Below are 16,203 nucleotides of genomic sequence, written 5' to 3'. Positions count from 1 at the left end.
AGTCACTTATTACCAAACAGGGGAGTCCACAATCTGACCAACTGAGCCCCTTCATTGGGATGGCAGTTGGTGGGACCTTTGGCAAGAATGAAATCTGGGATGAAACCTGCTTTTTCCATGTTCTTCAGATGTAGACAGGCTGGTAGTTTATGCCCATTCCTAGTTGCCCTGAGATGGTAATGAGCTCCCAGAACAGCTATGTCCTTATGATAATTATGGTCCTATAATTCTAGAACCTGGAGTGGTTGAAGGTGCTGACCTAGGATCGTCAAAAGAAACAAGTCACTTTTGAAGGGATTTGGAGATGATTATGTTCCCACATTTCTGCTCTGGTTCTTGTATTATATAAAAAAAGGGTAAAGAAGTACTGTTTAGAGTCAATTATTCATTCAATGCATTTTAAAAATCATACCGACTGCCTCCACAGGATGCACACTAATGTTGCAGCTGCTGGAAGCAGGGTGCAGTAGCACAAGTGTCAACTGAGCAAAAATTTGCCTTGGACAGCAACTTTTATCTGGTTGCTCTCATCCAGATAAGTGGTGAGCGACATTCCCTTGAAGTTGTGGAGCCACTGGGAAGAATCAGCATACAAGGCAAGGGTTTCATTTCTGGAAATTGTTGCAGTGCACAGACATCACGGGGCAAGAAAAATTAGGAGGAATATTATGGTGAGAATTCCATCAAATTGATGATGAGAGTCTTGCAGAAGGGGAATTAACTTTAAAGGATCTGGTGAGCTACTCACCAGAGAGACCAACTGATTTGCTAATTTTTCAGGTATGGTAACAAATTAGCTGGTCCAACTGAGCTTCTACTAAGTGATAATCTAAATAATGTTAATGGTTGAGGATTAGTGAAAGTCAAAACCAAATGGTCTAAGTCAGGGAAAGATATTAATTTTCTTGATAAAGATGGTCATTATCTGGAATTAAGACGGTACAATGGTTGCCTCGACATCTGAATAGGCATGGGTATTTTCCATTTCCTCTGTAGGCGGTCATGAACTGTTTCTTTCGGAGGAATTTTGGATGCAGCTGAACACTGCTGAATTATGAACAAAATAATCATAACAGATGATCTTATGATTTAGTCAACGATTATTGACCGAACATCGTTCTACAGCAATAATGGCTGGTATCTAACAACCATGACAATGTTACTTTATGTCAGGTCTGACAAAGAAAAAATTAGTGCTGGAAAAGCACAGCCGGTCACGCAACATCCAAGGAGCAGGAGAGTCAATGTTTCGAGTATAAACTCTTCACCATGAATGAAGGGGTGACTCAAGGGGGCTGAGAGATAAATGGGAGGGGGGATGGGACTGGGAGAAGGTGACTGGGAATGAGATAGGTAGCTTAAAGGTGGGGGGTGATTGTGATGGTCGAAAAGAAGGTGGAGCAGATGGGTGGGAAGGAAGATGCCTTTTAGATAGATGGTGGACAGGCTTTGAAGAGTCATTATGTTACTTGCTGCAGGATTCCTAGCCTGTGACCTGCTTAGGTCTTACATGGAAGTCAAGTTCAGTTTTTGGTCAATGGAAACTCCAGTATGTAGACAGTGGGGGACTAAGTGATGATACTACCATTGAATATCAAGCGGAAATTGTTAGATTCTCTCTTATTGCCTGGTATTTGTGCAGGGATGAAAAATGTGTTGCTAGAAAAGCACAGCAGGTCAGGCAGCATCCAAGGAGCAGGAGAATCGACGTTTCGGGCATAAGCCCTTCTTCAGGAATCAGGCATTGCTTCCCACTTGTCAGGCCAAACTTGAATATTATCCAGGTCTTGCTGCATCAGTATGTGGACAGTTTCAATGTTGGATGAGTTGGAAATAGCACTGAATATCGTACAATCAGTTAAAATTCCCACTTGATCTTATAACGGAGAGAATGTCTTTGATGAAGCAGCAATAGATGATGGGACCTAGGACACTATCCTGAGATAGTCCTGCAGTGATGTCCTGGAGTTGAGGTGACTGACATCCCAAAACATAACCATCTTCCTTTGAGCCAGGTATGATTCATTTTTACTCTGATTCCCATTAACCTTGATTTTGCTAGTAAAGCAGTAAAGAACTGAAAGGACTAAGAAAGAAGATGATCAGAGATCAGAAGTTTTCAGAAGTGAAAGAATACATCCTGTGTACTGGTGTTATCAAACAGTGTTCCCCTAATTTTTTTTTCCTCCACTCAATTCATTATTTTTTCCTGTCTCCAAAGTATAATTAGGGGTTTTAAAGGTTTAGAATTTAAGTTACAGAGTTAAAAGTTGATAATACATACTTTGCTTGCCTGCGGATAGAGCTTATTTATTTAGTAGTTTCTACTAAGTGCAAAAAATCTGGTCAGTGTTTTCTATTAAACGTGAGTTCATCACATAGTGTATTGGAGACTTGAGTAATTTGATTAAATCTTTAACTTTTATGATGACCCTGGAAGTAGTGGGGTTGGAGTAACAGTGCATTTTTCCAGAGTGGGTTGTTATACTGAGCTGGCATTGCTGTTCAGACTATTTTGCCTCCAACTGTTTGGCTTCTGTGATAAAGTATGTCACAAAGTTGGATCCTGGCAATTTCAGCCCAAAGAGAAAATATTTTTATCTGATGATGCTAAACAAATGACAAATGTTTTATGGCAAATACAACAAACTTTTCAAAATTATCTTTGCTCATAGACACCATATTAATTTGAGACGAGAGTGTACAGACTGGAGGAAAGTGAGTCTACAGTGATTTAGGAGAAATGACCATCCCCCCTGGGCTAACTATTCCAGAACATTTGCAAAGCAATATTAAGGAGTCAAGAGTCCTACAGCACGGTGTCAGGCCCTTTGGCCCAAACTGGTCCATCCTGACCAAAAAGGCCCATCCATGCTCACCCATTTCCCTGCACTTGGCCAGCATCCTTCTAAGACCAGAGTGGTGCTGGAAAAGCACAGCAGGTCAGGCAGCATCCAAGCAGGAGGAAAATTGACGTTTCAGCCAAAAGCCCTTCTTTCCTGATGAAGGGCTTTTGGCCAAAACGTCGATTTCCCTGCTCCTCAGATGCTGCCTGACTTGTGCTTTTCCAGCACCATTCTGATCTAAACTCTGGTTTCCAGCATCTGCAGTCCTCACTTTTGCCCTGCATCCTTCTAATCCTTCCGTATCCATATATTTGTCCAAATGCCTTTTAAATATTGTTAATGTACCAACTTCAACCACTTCCACTGACAGCTCATTCCATATGCATACCACCTTCTATGTAAAAACATTGCCCGCGCCCCCCGCCCCCAGTTTCCCTTTTATTCTTTCCCTCTAATCCTTAAACTGATGCCCTCTAGTCTTCAATTCTCTAACCCACTGCATTCACCCTATCCATGCCTCTCGTGATCTTATACACCATCATAGGATTCCCCCTCGGTCTCCTACACTCTAAAGAAAAAAATCCTAATTTGTCCAACCTTTTTCTATAATTCAGACTGCTGAGTCCAGGCAACGTATTTGTAAATTTCTTCTGCCCTCTTTCCAGTTTAATAACATCCTATAGTAAGGCTACCAAAAATGAACACAATAGTCCAAGTGTGGACTCACCAATGTCCTGTAACATAACTTCCCAATTTCTATACTCAATGCCCTGACTGATGAAGGTCAGTGTGCCAAAAGCCTTCTTCACAGCCCTGTCTACCTGTGACTCCACTTTCACAGAACTGTGAATGTGAATTTCAAGATCCCTCTGTTCCACTGTACTTCTTAAGGCCCTACCATTCACCATGAAACTCCTACCTTGATTTGACTTGCCAAACTGTTTAACAAATTTAATTACAGCCTTTTGCACTCAGAGAATCTCACTATCCAACAAATATAAATGGTTACTTATCGCGTTTTCCCAGTTCAAATAACATAATGTAAACAAAGAGATAACTTGAAGAAAAACCAAACCAATAGTGTTTTGAATGCCATGGTCAATCTCTCTAAATAATAAGTACAACTAATCTAGCATACCTTTTCATTTAGTCAACCTTCAATTACATGTGAAAGCAGTACAGAAACTATAAGAAGCCTAAAGATGTTTTATTCAAGCTAGCTTACAGTTTTACGTTCTAAAATATTCGTGAGATCCAGTCAATGAGACTGGAGCTGAAAATGTCCTGAAGAAGGGCTCATGCCCGAAATGACGATTCTCCTGCTCCTTAGATGTTGCCTGACCTGCTGTGCTTTTCCAGCAACACATTTTCAGCTCTGATCCCCAGCATCAGCAGTCCTCACTTTCTCCAATGAGACTTGATAAAAGTACAGTAATTTCAAGGGGGTTCAACTAAAAGACTAGGCTCAGGATGTTCAACATGAAAATAAATATCCATGTCTGTTTAAGCAAAATAAATCATAGAAAAGAGGTTGTGACAAGAGTATTTAAAAAGTGCTTGCATTCCAGCTCCATCTACCATACATTACACATATGACATTGATGTTCTAAGGACCTTAAAGGCAATAATAGGTACTACCAGGATTAAAACACTCTGTAAAATCCATAAATCATTCCATAAACCAACAGGCACCATCAAGACAAAAGAAAGATGACCATCCATTTGAAACCCAATTACCTGAATAACTCCCTAAATTTGTTGTCTTATGAGAGTCACGTCCAAAATTTCCATCTGGTATACAGGATTTTGTTTCTTTGATTAACTTCTCAGCAGAACCCTGAACAAGAAGGAATACTTATTTTAAGATCAAATGTACCATGAACTTGATGCATACCCACCATGTGACATTTGCAGCAGGATGCTGTAAAAATTAATCCAGGGGCCCTTCCAGTTTTTTTTTCCCCACAGTCAGCCTAACAGTAACTCTGTTACATGAATCTGTTTCCTGGCTAATCACAATGGCCTGCAGCAAACATGATTTTTTTTTTAAAACAAAGGTACAAGCTTAATAAACCATGATTTTTTTTAAAAAAGAAAAGGCACATCAAACTAGTTCAGTGCAGCATCTATACTAGAAACTTGCTTAATAGCATGGTTGGGACCCAATTTAAAATTGTGGTTGGATGGGTGAATGTTAAAACAACGAAAATGCTCATTGTATACACACTACAGTATACAGCTTTGTGATGAGTGACAAGGATCAAAACAAATCATGGATTATCTAGGATCAGTGTTAATTTAGCTAATTAAAGTGAATGTGCTGTTTTGGCATTGCATTTTAATTCAGTGTTTCTAATTTCAAAGGGGTGAAACAAAACATTGCTAAAGAGAAGTTAAGGGATAGAGCTGTGGTCCATTTACTTCTGCTCTCTGCTCAGTGACTCCCACTGAACCTGTAAATATTCTATGTAACTAGGCTTTGCTTATGTCAACCAATTAGCTCATCAACATCTATTGGCTAGGGTCAAGCATGAAGAATTGACATTTTACTTGATACTACAGTCTGTGCAACTGAACCTTAGCATAAGTTATTGCCTTTTAGGAAAGGTACACTTATAGTGAGATTGGGAAAGATAAATAATCACATAAAATTACGATTTTTCTCAAAATATTTACCGTGATCTTCATGGCCTTTTGACCAAACTGCAACAATCGATTGCTAAGTTTGTACATTATCTCCTTGACATATCCAGCATCAGTATCACTAATAACTTTAAAACTGGCCTGTAAGAAAATACAGGATAGATTATTTACCAGCCAAGACTATCAATGACCATTTTTATCTAACAGCGTTATTTTTTCCCACCACACACTACAGCAGGTTTCTCAGAAACATCTTCAGTACTTCACTGTCCTTAAGTGTCTACCAAGTAACTGCCCAATCTCATTTTTCTGAAGGGTGTTGAAGAGGGTCACTGGATCCAAAATATTAACCCTCTACAGATGCTGCTGAATATTCCCAGCAACTTTTGTTTTTGTTGATGCTCCCTTCTGAGTTCAGTGCCTTTCTATCCTCTAATCTCGCTCTCTCTCGCTCTCTGAATAACCTTCCCTATCCTTCGGCCTTGCCATCGAACATGGATTGCCTACCTCCACTGTCAATCATGGATATTCACTCCCTTGAAGCACATTCAACCTAGTAGAAAATCCTTCTCCCTCTTACTTGCATGTAAAGACCACGCCCAGCCCTTTCTCACCCCCATTCACAAGACATTTCCAAAGCTACACTATTGATCCATAGCAACCTTCATTCCATGCCCTTGGCCATTAAAACAACTGCACTCGGACTCTGGTTGTTCCCACTGGCATAGCCCTCACCGCTGTTCCCCGAAAACCAACGCATGCAGACTTGGAACTTTTTTGCAAGATGTTACAATTCCATCTGATAGTTAAACTGGACAAGTCAGATTCCATAATGAAACCGGGCTTGACAACTCAGAGTCAACTTACTTTTAAAGTATTGAACGTGCTTGCTAGTCAATAATATATGCACTAAAGGCTGCAAATATTCTTTACCAACAGAACATAAGTTTATTACACAAATGAACATGAAATTTTATTTATATATTTAGCTCATAATGATCTCAACATAAACAGCATCACAAAGTTTCAAACCATTTTGCAATACTATCCTTTAATGGACAAGCACCCAATGCCACCTCACCACTGGTCCTCTCCAGTCATGGCGCTACCTGGAAGCAGGAGGCCATGTTAGCTGATCCTGGAAGACAAGATGGGTGCAGCTGTAGAGGGCAGGTGGCAGTCTTGACTTTTGAAAAGTAAATCTCCAGAACTGAGCACCCCACTCAATTGACAGCCTAGCTTCTCAGGACATGGATCACCTTCCCTCTGGATTTTCTGGCTATGCAATTGTAATTAGAGTCAGAGTTGTACAGCATGGAAACAGATCTTTCAGTCTATGCTGACCAGATATCTAAATTAATCTAGTCCCATTTGCCTGCATTTGGCCCACATCTCTCTAAATCCTTCGTATTCACCCACCCATCCAGATGCAATTTAAATGTTGTAATTGTATCAGCCTCCACCATGTCCTCTGGCAGCTCATTCCATACATGCATCACCCTCTGCATGAAAAAGTTCTCCCTTAGGGGCAAATTCTTAAAAAGTTTTGAGAGAACATGAAAAGAACCATTTTGCACTCACCAAATATGCCAAAATCTCCTTCTTTATGATATCTTGTTTGGACAGTCCATGCTAAAATACAAAAAGAAATATTTTCTCTCAATATTCTTGTAACTGCTAACCATTTCTGAAACAGAACTCTCAGTATCATTAAAGAAACAATGGAACACACTGATGTGTGTTCTTCTGGGAGTGACCTTAAATGAACAGGTTCAATTCATCCATGATATAGTGCTTTTCCCCACTGAGTGAACATATTAATATTTAGAAAACAAAGCTTATCATGGTTTGGTACAGTTTTACCAATTACTCATTTCTCACCATCAAATGAGTTGCTGATCACATACATTCAGGTTCAACTGGATGCGACCATAGCAATTGTACCATATTATACCATTATTTTATACCACAATTATACTTACACATTTGTGATGTGACCAAGTCAATTTCAGATTCTGAATTGTTTACCAAATGACAAACAAATCAAACAACAAACACAAATCAGATAGTTTGAGTCAGAAGAAAGAAAAATGATTATGTTAATTATTACATTAATAAAAGTATTAGGGCAGTTAAATAACAAAACTTAATAATGGGATAGTGAAGTGATAGAAACACAGTACAAACATTTATAAAACAAACATTAGAATTTGCAAGTCAACATCAAATACAATTTTACAGTGAAGAGTTAGATAAAAATGAACCACTGGATTATGGTTCACAGGTGAAGAGGAGGGTGAGTGGAACAGCAAGACAGATGGTGAGATTAGCCCCATTTGGCACTCTTGGCATGAAGGTCATGAGTGAAAGATGGAAAATTTGGAGGGGGGGGGATTATTTCTTGAGGAAAACTGTTCCAGAATTTCAAAAGAAGCAGGAATGACAATTGTGAGCTTGTTCAAGGGGAAACTGAAATTTGGGGTGCTTAGAAGAACCACAGCACCCAGTGGAAACCTATGCAGACACAGAGCAATTGTGCAAACGTCACAGTCTTCCAAAGTTGGAACTGAACCTGGGTCCCTGGCACTGTGAGGCACCAGTGCTAACCACCGTACTGCCCACCTAAAATTGGAAATGGAATACAAGATAGCATGATCAGATTAAGAGGTAAACAAGACACCTACTTGAATATATTTAACATCTCAAACATTTAAGAACAGGTTTTCTGCCTATATGAGTGCAGCTAAACCTCAACAATTTACTGAAAAGCATTTTTCTAACAAAAACATATCACCAAACTACTAGCAGTGTTATAACTTAAAGGTAAATGCAAAGATAAAATTCAGTGTGACTCTAAAAGTGGCCACTAAGGTGAATACAGAATCAGTTCCAGAATATTAAGACATGTATTAAATGCTTCATAAGTGTAATTTTACCTAAGACACAGTAGTTAATTCTGTGGAAACTATTATCAGTCTACTGTTCAAACAATTACAAATTTCTGACATACCTTTTCTGATACCCGTTGGCTGACGCTGGATCCTTTGTGAAGATCATCTTTACTACTCCTACGGAAAATAACAACACTACAATTTTTATGTCTTCAGAATGATACAGGAATGTTAATTTGGTCAGGATATAAAGAACACATGGATATTACTCACAAGCAATCAACAAGATAGCTATTTTCATTAGAATTTTGACTTTTGTTGCAATGGAAAGAGAACAATAAGGCTTGCACCAAGAGAATACAAAGTACTTTGCTGTCTTCTTTACATTTTTGTCACCTATTAAACCAGCAACCATTCAGATTCATGGAAACATCTGCTTGAGGACAGAGGAATAAGAACAGGAACAGACCTACCTGTCTGTATTCCATAAAGCCTCAACTCCCTTGCCTATCAAAATCCTAATTCTGCTTTGAATAAATTCAATGCCTCAGCTTCTGTTTTGAAAATTTCACCTATATCACCCTCAGAAAAGAATAATTCCTCAATTCCATCTTCAAAGGTATAACTCTTATAGTTAAACGACATCCCATAGGTCTAGTCTCCACCACAAGAGGAAAACACCTCCAGGTATCTGTCCTATCAAGTCCAATAACACATAAGCAGAATTAGGCTATTTGGAACATCAAGTCTACTACGCCATTTGATCATAGTTAATAAGTTTCTCAACTCCACTCAGCTGCCTTCTGCTAGTAACTTTTGACCCCCTTCTCAATCAAGAACTCTTTCCTGCTGTCTTAAGTTCACTCAATAACTTGGCCTCCACAGCCTTGTGGCAATGGGTTTCACAGACTAATCACCCTCAGGCTGAAGAAATTCTTCTTCATTTCAGTTATAAAGTCAGAGTCATAGAGCATGGAAACAGACTCTTCAGTTCAACTTGTCCATGCTGAACATGTTCCCTAAACTGAACTAGTCTCATTTGCCTGCATTTGTTCTCATATCCCTTGAAACCTTGCCAGAGATTTTACAAACCTCTGCAAGGTCACACCTCTGCCTCCTACACTCCAGGGAAAAATGTCCTAACTTATCCAACAGTTCCTTGTAACTTGGGAACAAGTTATACTTGTAAATCTTTTTTTTTCATACTTTCCAGTTTAATAAAACTCTTCCTATTGCCGGGCAACCAGAACTGTAAGCACAACTCCAAATGTGGCTTTATCACTATCTTGTACAGCCATAACATGACACCCCAACTCACGTACTCAATGCTCTGACCAAGGCAAGTTGTCAAATGCCTTTTTCACCACCCCTTCTAACTGTGATGCCACTTTCAAGGAACCATGTACCTGCATCCCTAGGTCTCTCAATTCAACAACACTCTCTAGGGTTCTACCATTAACTGTCTAAGTCCTGCCCTGGCTTGTCTTACCAAACTGCAACACCTCGCATTTATCTGCATTAAACTCTACCTGCCATTCCTTAGCCCACTGGCCCAGATAATTTCCTTCAATGTCCACTATACTGGCAATTTTGCTATCATCCATAAACATACTAACCATACCTCCTATATTCTCATCCAAATCATTTCATCCCAAACATATCACAGAATAGCAACTAATTGACTGCTACCAAAATGTTAAACATGTTTATCAGCTGAATACAGCTGGAATTAGTAGGAACACCCAAGAAACAAAACATTCCAGCTCACCGTTAAGGCTTACAAATACAGAATCACAGAATCCCTACAGTGGAACAACAAGTAGACACCAAACCTCCAAAGAGTAACCTACCCAGACTTATTCCCCAACCCTATTATCCTATATTTACGCCTGACCAATGTACCTAATCTACATCTCCCTGAACACTATAGGCAAGTTAACATGGCCCATTCACAAACTGCACATCTTTAGATTGTGGGAGGAAACGGAGCACCGAGGAGATACAGGGAGAATGTGCAAACTTCGCACAGACAGTTGCCCAAGGCTGGAATCGAACCAGAGTCCCTGGCATTGTGAGGTAGCAGTGCTAACCACTGAGCCACCGTAGCCACTGGTAGAGCTAAACGCACAGTTTCTATATCGATGGAATATCTTACAACTCATTTCTAGGTACTACCTGCCAGTGACCATATTTCTTGTCTTAAATATCAAGCCTCACCTGTTGTCAAATAACATCTCTGAACTGAATGATCAGGAAACGTTTAAAGGTTTTCCTATTAGCATGACAGATGTCTATCTGCTTTTTGTGTCAGGAGGTATTTGCTGATCAGTTTTATTCCCTATTAACTTGATGTCCCAAAACGCCCTACTGATCATGTTTCTTATGTCAGAATTAATTTTCCCCAGACTTTTTAATCTAAATTAAAACATTAAGAAATTTGAGGAACTGACCTACTCGTTATGAGTCCAATTATCCCTCCGTCAACTTCAGTCACAATTATGGCACCAAATGTTTCACTTTAGAGAATTAAGGGGATTAAGAATGATCAATCAAAAATGTGGACAAGAACCTACTAACTAACGACTGCCGAGTTCAACTGGAAAAGCAACAGGACAGTAGCAGCTTGCTCCATGAACCTAAGTTCTAAAGGGCAACCCCTCATTCTAAGGCTATGCTCTTGGGTCCCAGCCTATCCTACTGGTGGAAACATCTTATCTACATCCACTAGACCTCTTTATCCCTGCTTTGTCTTCTGACAGTCAGCCAATCTTCTATTCATGCAGTAACTTTCCCCTAACACCATGAGCTTTTATCCTATTTAGTAACTGCTGGTGCAGCAGTTTGTCAAAAGTCTTCTACAAATCCAAATAGATCATGTCTACCGGCCCTCTTTTGTCTAACTTGCTCATTAGCTCATCAACAAATTGTAATGGATTTGACAAACATTACCTTCCTTTGATTATTAAGCCATGCTGACACAAATCTATTTTATCATGCACTTCTAAGTACTCTGCAATCTCATCCTAATGGACTCTAAAATCTTACCAACAACCAAGGTCAGGCTAACCAGCCTACAGTTTCCTGCCTTCTGCCTCCCTCCCTTCTTAAACAAGGGTGTTGTTACATCAGTCATTTTCCAGTCTCTACTCTTACATTTCATTCCAAGTGTCTGGTTTGAGAGGATTCTAATAGGAGACATTGCTCTGCTATATTTCACATTTCAGTGCAGCTTTACAAATTCAGAAGACAATTTTCAAGTCTTCTTAAAACTGGCACAACTGGAAAACTGCAAAATTCTACTTACAGATCATTGGAATATTAGGTACAGCAGTATTTTTAAAAAATATATGTCGCTACAATATTTCAATTAATTCACCAGGTATCATTCTTCTCCTTAGACTCCCTAGTAGGTTCTTCACCTCTTACTGAGATGCACTTCTGATGACCCCAAGAAACCAAATTTCGGACTGTATCAAAAGAATCAGAACTGTAACTAGGATAATTATACAGCACTGATAATTTTGGATCATTGACAAGTTTACTGCCCAAACGTTTACATATGTGGTAAACTTCTTTTTGCCTGAATACAGCCAACACTTAACCTTCCCTCTCAAACTATTAAGACGCTACCATGATATATCAGTGACAGTACTACAGGCAAAGGAAAAATATCTTTCCCATAAAGCATTACCTAGACCTGTCTCCTTTCTTGTAGTCATCTTTAGAATCTGATCTATTTTTCCGTTTCTTGTCTCTGTCAGAATGTATACTTTTTTCTTTTACTCTTTCTTTATCTTGTTTATAATATTTTGTTCGCTTAACCGATCGTTGCCATTCATCTCGCCAGTCTTCGCCAGAATGTTTAGTATCTTAAAAACATTTAAAAAATGAATACAGCCCAATTAATATAAAACAAAGTACATTACTTGACAGAATACTTGAGATATCAATTTTATTGTTAAAAATTATAGCAAGGCCAAAAAAAACTCAAACCACACTTAATTTGTAAAGATTTTGCTATAGTCAAGATGAAAGAGTGTTCCAGACCCACTATGTATCACAACATAAACTGAAAAATATAACACCCAAGTCCCAATATGGCTAATCGTACATTTTCTCTATATTAGGTTTAAAATGAAAAGATCCAACAATCAAATCGCTTCAACAGTCACAGAATTATTTATTATGTAGAATTAATTGACACAATTTGTAAAAATAAAAATATTCACCCAACCCCCAAAGTACCCGAAACACAGATGTGCACACTCGCATACATGTGCATGTAGAGGAGGGGCAGAATCTACCTTTTGGAGAGATTTACTTTAAAAAAAAAAGCACCTTCTGGCCAATGGTGGTTACTCTTGAAGGCAAAATGAATAAAGGATAGAGTGTATTAAAGTTAGTTCATCTGGTGTTTTTGCATGTGTGATCAAGTCAATTTATGAATGGTTGTCTCTGCAGTCTTGGCAGATACAATATTGAGAAGTCTTTTTTCAGTCATTCTTCCAAGAGAACAATCAGGTTTCACCTTGATCTGCCAAGCATTGCAAGATGAGCAAACTGTCCCCATGTGACCACCCAAAAACAAACTTCAATTCTGCAAATACTGTTCAAACAAAACAGCCATTAACCCAGTCGGACTTTTTTCCTGAAATTAGTACAAGTAACTAAGATCTAGAATCTAGAATCTCACGATTTCCGAGAAATAGCTTGTTTTAAAAAACATTCCAATGTGTCTTTTCATTGAGTTTTATAGAAAAATAATACTAGGATTTCCACGATCTTTCAAACTTGAATCTACAAAAACTTTCAATATGCAATGTCTGCATAGTAGTGTCAACTTCAAAAGCAAGGGAGTTCTGGTAACCCTGCATCGAATATTAGTGAGACCACATCAACAATAATGGGTCCAGTTCTGATCCCTATATTACATGAAAAAGAAAACAGTATGGACAGGATATGGATGGCTTCCCTTCTGGTTATCCCTGCATATATAAATCATGGTGAAACAAAGTGCATGCCACTGATGCTAACAAGGAGAAAGTGAGGTCTGCAGATGCTGGAGATCAGAGCTGGAAAAGCGCAGCAGGTCAGGCAGCATCCAGGGAACAGGAGAATCGACGTTTCGGGCATAAGCCCTTCTTCAGGAAGGGCTTCCTGAAGAAGGGCTTATGCCCGAAACGTCGATTCTCCTGTTCCCTGGATGCTGCCTGACCTGCTGCGCTTTTCCAGCAACACATTTCCAGCACTGATGCTAACAAGCCAGTTTTGCTTATTGTTATATTTTGGTTAATCTTCAGAAGCATGCGAATACAGACTTTCAACTACTTGATAATTATAAAACACAAAAAAAAGTTTCACCTTTAGAGCTTTCTCTTTTTCTAGACTGGACGTGTCGACTTGTCGAGGAATCACGTCGGGAATATTTATAATCTGACCGAGAACCAGCTGAAACAGAATTAATTGTTACAAAATATTCTTAATACCTTGAAATAGATTGCTCATGTACTAATAACACAATCTTACATGAGGGATCGATTCCTTGAACTAAAACACTAGAGTCATACAGTCATAGAGATGTACAGCATGGAAACAGACCCTTCGGTCCAACCTGTCCATGCCGACCAGATATCCCAACCCAATCTCGTCCCACCTGCCAGCACCTGGCCCATATCCCTCCAACCCTTCCTATTCATATACCCATCCAAATGCCTCTCAAATGTTGCAATTGCACCAGCCTCCATCACTTCCTTTGGCAGCTCATTCCATACATGTACCACCCTCTGTGGAAAAGGTTGCCCCAAAGGTCTCTTATATCTTTCCCCTCTCACCCTAAATCTATGCCCTCTAGTTCTGGACTCCCCCACCCCAGGGAAAAGACTTTGCCTATTTACCCTATCCATGCCCCTCATAATTTTGTAAACTTCTATAAGGTCACCCCTCAGCCTCCGACACTCCAGGGAAAATAACCCCAACCTGTTCAATCTTTCCCTACAGCTCAAATCCTCCAACCCTGGTAACATCCTTGTAAATCTTTTCTGAACCCTTTCAAGTTTCACAACATCTTTCCGATAGGAAGGAGACCAGAATTGCACGCAATATTCCAACAGTGGCCTAACCAATGTCCTGTACAGCCGCAACATGACCTCCCAACTCCTGTACTCAATACTCTCACCAATAAGGGAAAACATACCAAACACCGCCTTCACTATCCTATCTACCTGCGACTCCACTTTCAAGGAGCTATGAACCTGCACTCCAAGGTCTCTTTGTTCAGCAACACTCCCTAGGGCCTTACCATTAAGTGTATAAGTCCTGCTAAGATTTGCTTTCCCAAAATGCAGCACCTTGCATTTATCTGAATTAAACCCCATCTGCCACTTCTCAGCCCATTGGCCCATCTGGTCCAGATCCTGTTGTAATCTGAGGTGACCCTCTTCCCTGTCCAGTACACGTCCAATTTTGGTGTCATCTGCAAACTTGCTAACTGTACCTCTTATGTTCGCATCCAAATCATTTATGTAAATGACAAAAAGTAAGGACCCAGCACCAATCCTTGTGGCACTCCACTGGGCACAGGCCTCCAGTCTGAAAAACTACCCTCCACCACCACCTTCTGTCTTCTACCTTTTGGAGCCACTTGTGTATCCAAATGGCTAGTTCTCCCTGTATTCTGTGAGCTCTAACCTAGCTAATCAGCCTCCCATGAGGAACCTTGGCGAACACCTTACTGAATGAAGTCCATATAGATCATGTCTACTGCTCTGCCCTCATCAATCCTCTTTGTTACTTCCTCAAAAAACTCAATCAAGTTTGTGAGACATGATTTCCTACACACAAGGCCATGTTGATTATCCCTAACCAGTCCTTGCCTTTCCAAATACATTAGATTAGATTAGATTACATTACAGTGTAGAAACAGGCCCTTCGGCCCAACAAGTCCACACCGACCCGCCGAAGCGAAACCCACCCATACCCCTACATTTACCCCTTACCTAACACTACGGGCAATTTAGCATGGCCAATTCACCTAACCCTGCACATCTTTTGGTGTACATCCTGTCCCTCAGGATTCCCTCCAACAACATGCCCACCACCGACGTCAGGCCCACCGGTCTATAGTTCCCTGCCTTGTCCTTACCATCCTTCTTAAATAGTGGCACCATGTTAGCCAATCTCCAGTCTTCTGGCACCTCACCTGTGACTATCGATGATACAAATATCTCAGCAAGAGGCCCAGCAATCACTTCTCTAGCTTCCCACAGAGTTTTAGGGTACACTTGATGAGGTCCTGGGGATTTATCCACCTTTACTTGTTTCAAGACATTCAGCACTTCCTCCTTTGTAATATGGACATTTTGCAAGATGTCTAGGAACAACAAAGTTACCATCTCTGACCTGCATCAATCATCTGATGTTTCAGTTCATCATAAAGTCTGCTCCTCATATCCCATATCATATCAAATGTTATGCATCCATCATCCATGTCTTAATTGACCTTCTCTGGCTTTAGGTTTTTCCAAGGCCACTGTTCTTAGAAATCCCATCCTTACTTTAAGCTTCACACATTCAAGTCTCTTGCTTTAAACACACCTAAAAACAATGTCTTAACCACACGTTTGGTCAATCCTTTCTTTTGGATTAGTTTTCTCTTTCACTTACATGCCTTAAAGTAGAGTCTATGTTAAAGCCACAATATAAATTCATTTGCTGTTGTAAACATGATGATTATTATCACAACTAAGATATTTAAAATGTGAAAACATTAAGAGGGATATCAGAACCTGCAGCCAGAAGCCATCAGCTGAAATATTTTGGCAATA

General features: G+C 39.8%; 1 protein-coding gene across 6 annotated transcripts in view; it reads right to left on the bottom strand.

Annotated features, from left to right (window-relative positions):
• The window catches only part of LOC122549858 (uncharacterized), a 127,914-nt gene that overhangs the window by 40,787 nt on the left and 70,924 nt on the right, over positions 1–16,203 (bottom strand). For all 6 annotated transcript variants that reach the window (XR_015757192.1, XR_015757191.1, XR_015757190.1 and 3 more), the window contains exons 15-20: positions 13,742–13,828; positions 12,072–12,249; positions 8,500–8,557; positions 7,071–7,121; positions 5,523–5,630; positions 4,584–4,683 (exon numbers count right to left, since the gene is read on the bottom strand). Coding sequence is in view for 3 of the 6 variants with exons in the window: in XM_087987163.1 (XP_087843289.1) it covers positions 4,584–4,683; positions 5,523–5,630; positions 7,071–7,121; positions 8,500–8,557; positions 12,072–12,249; positions 13,742–13,828 (582 nt within the window). In the remaining 3 variants the exon portion in view is untranslated. The remainder of the gene's footprint in view (positions 1–4,583; positions 4,684–5,522; positions 5,631–7,070; positions 7,122–8,499; positions 8,558–12,071; positions 12,250–13,741; positions 13,829–16,203) is intronic.

Source organism: Chiloscyllium plagiosum, unplaced genomic scaffold (genome assembly GCF_037043375.1).
Source record: "Chiloscyllium plagiosum isolate Xiang-an unplaced genomic scaffold, Cpla_swu_hap1 HiC_scaffold_5, whole genome shotgun sequence".
NCBI classification, from domain to species: Eukaryota; Metazoa; Chordata; class Chondrichthyes; order Orectolobiformes; family Hemiscylliidae; genus Chiloscyllium; species Chiloscyllium plagiosum.
This window is presented reverse-complemented; position numbering and strand designations above follow the sequence as displayed.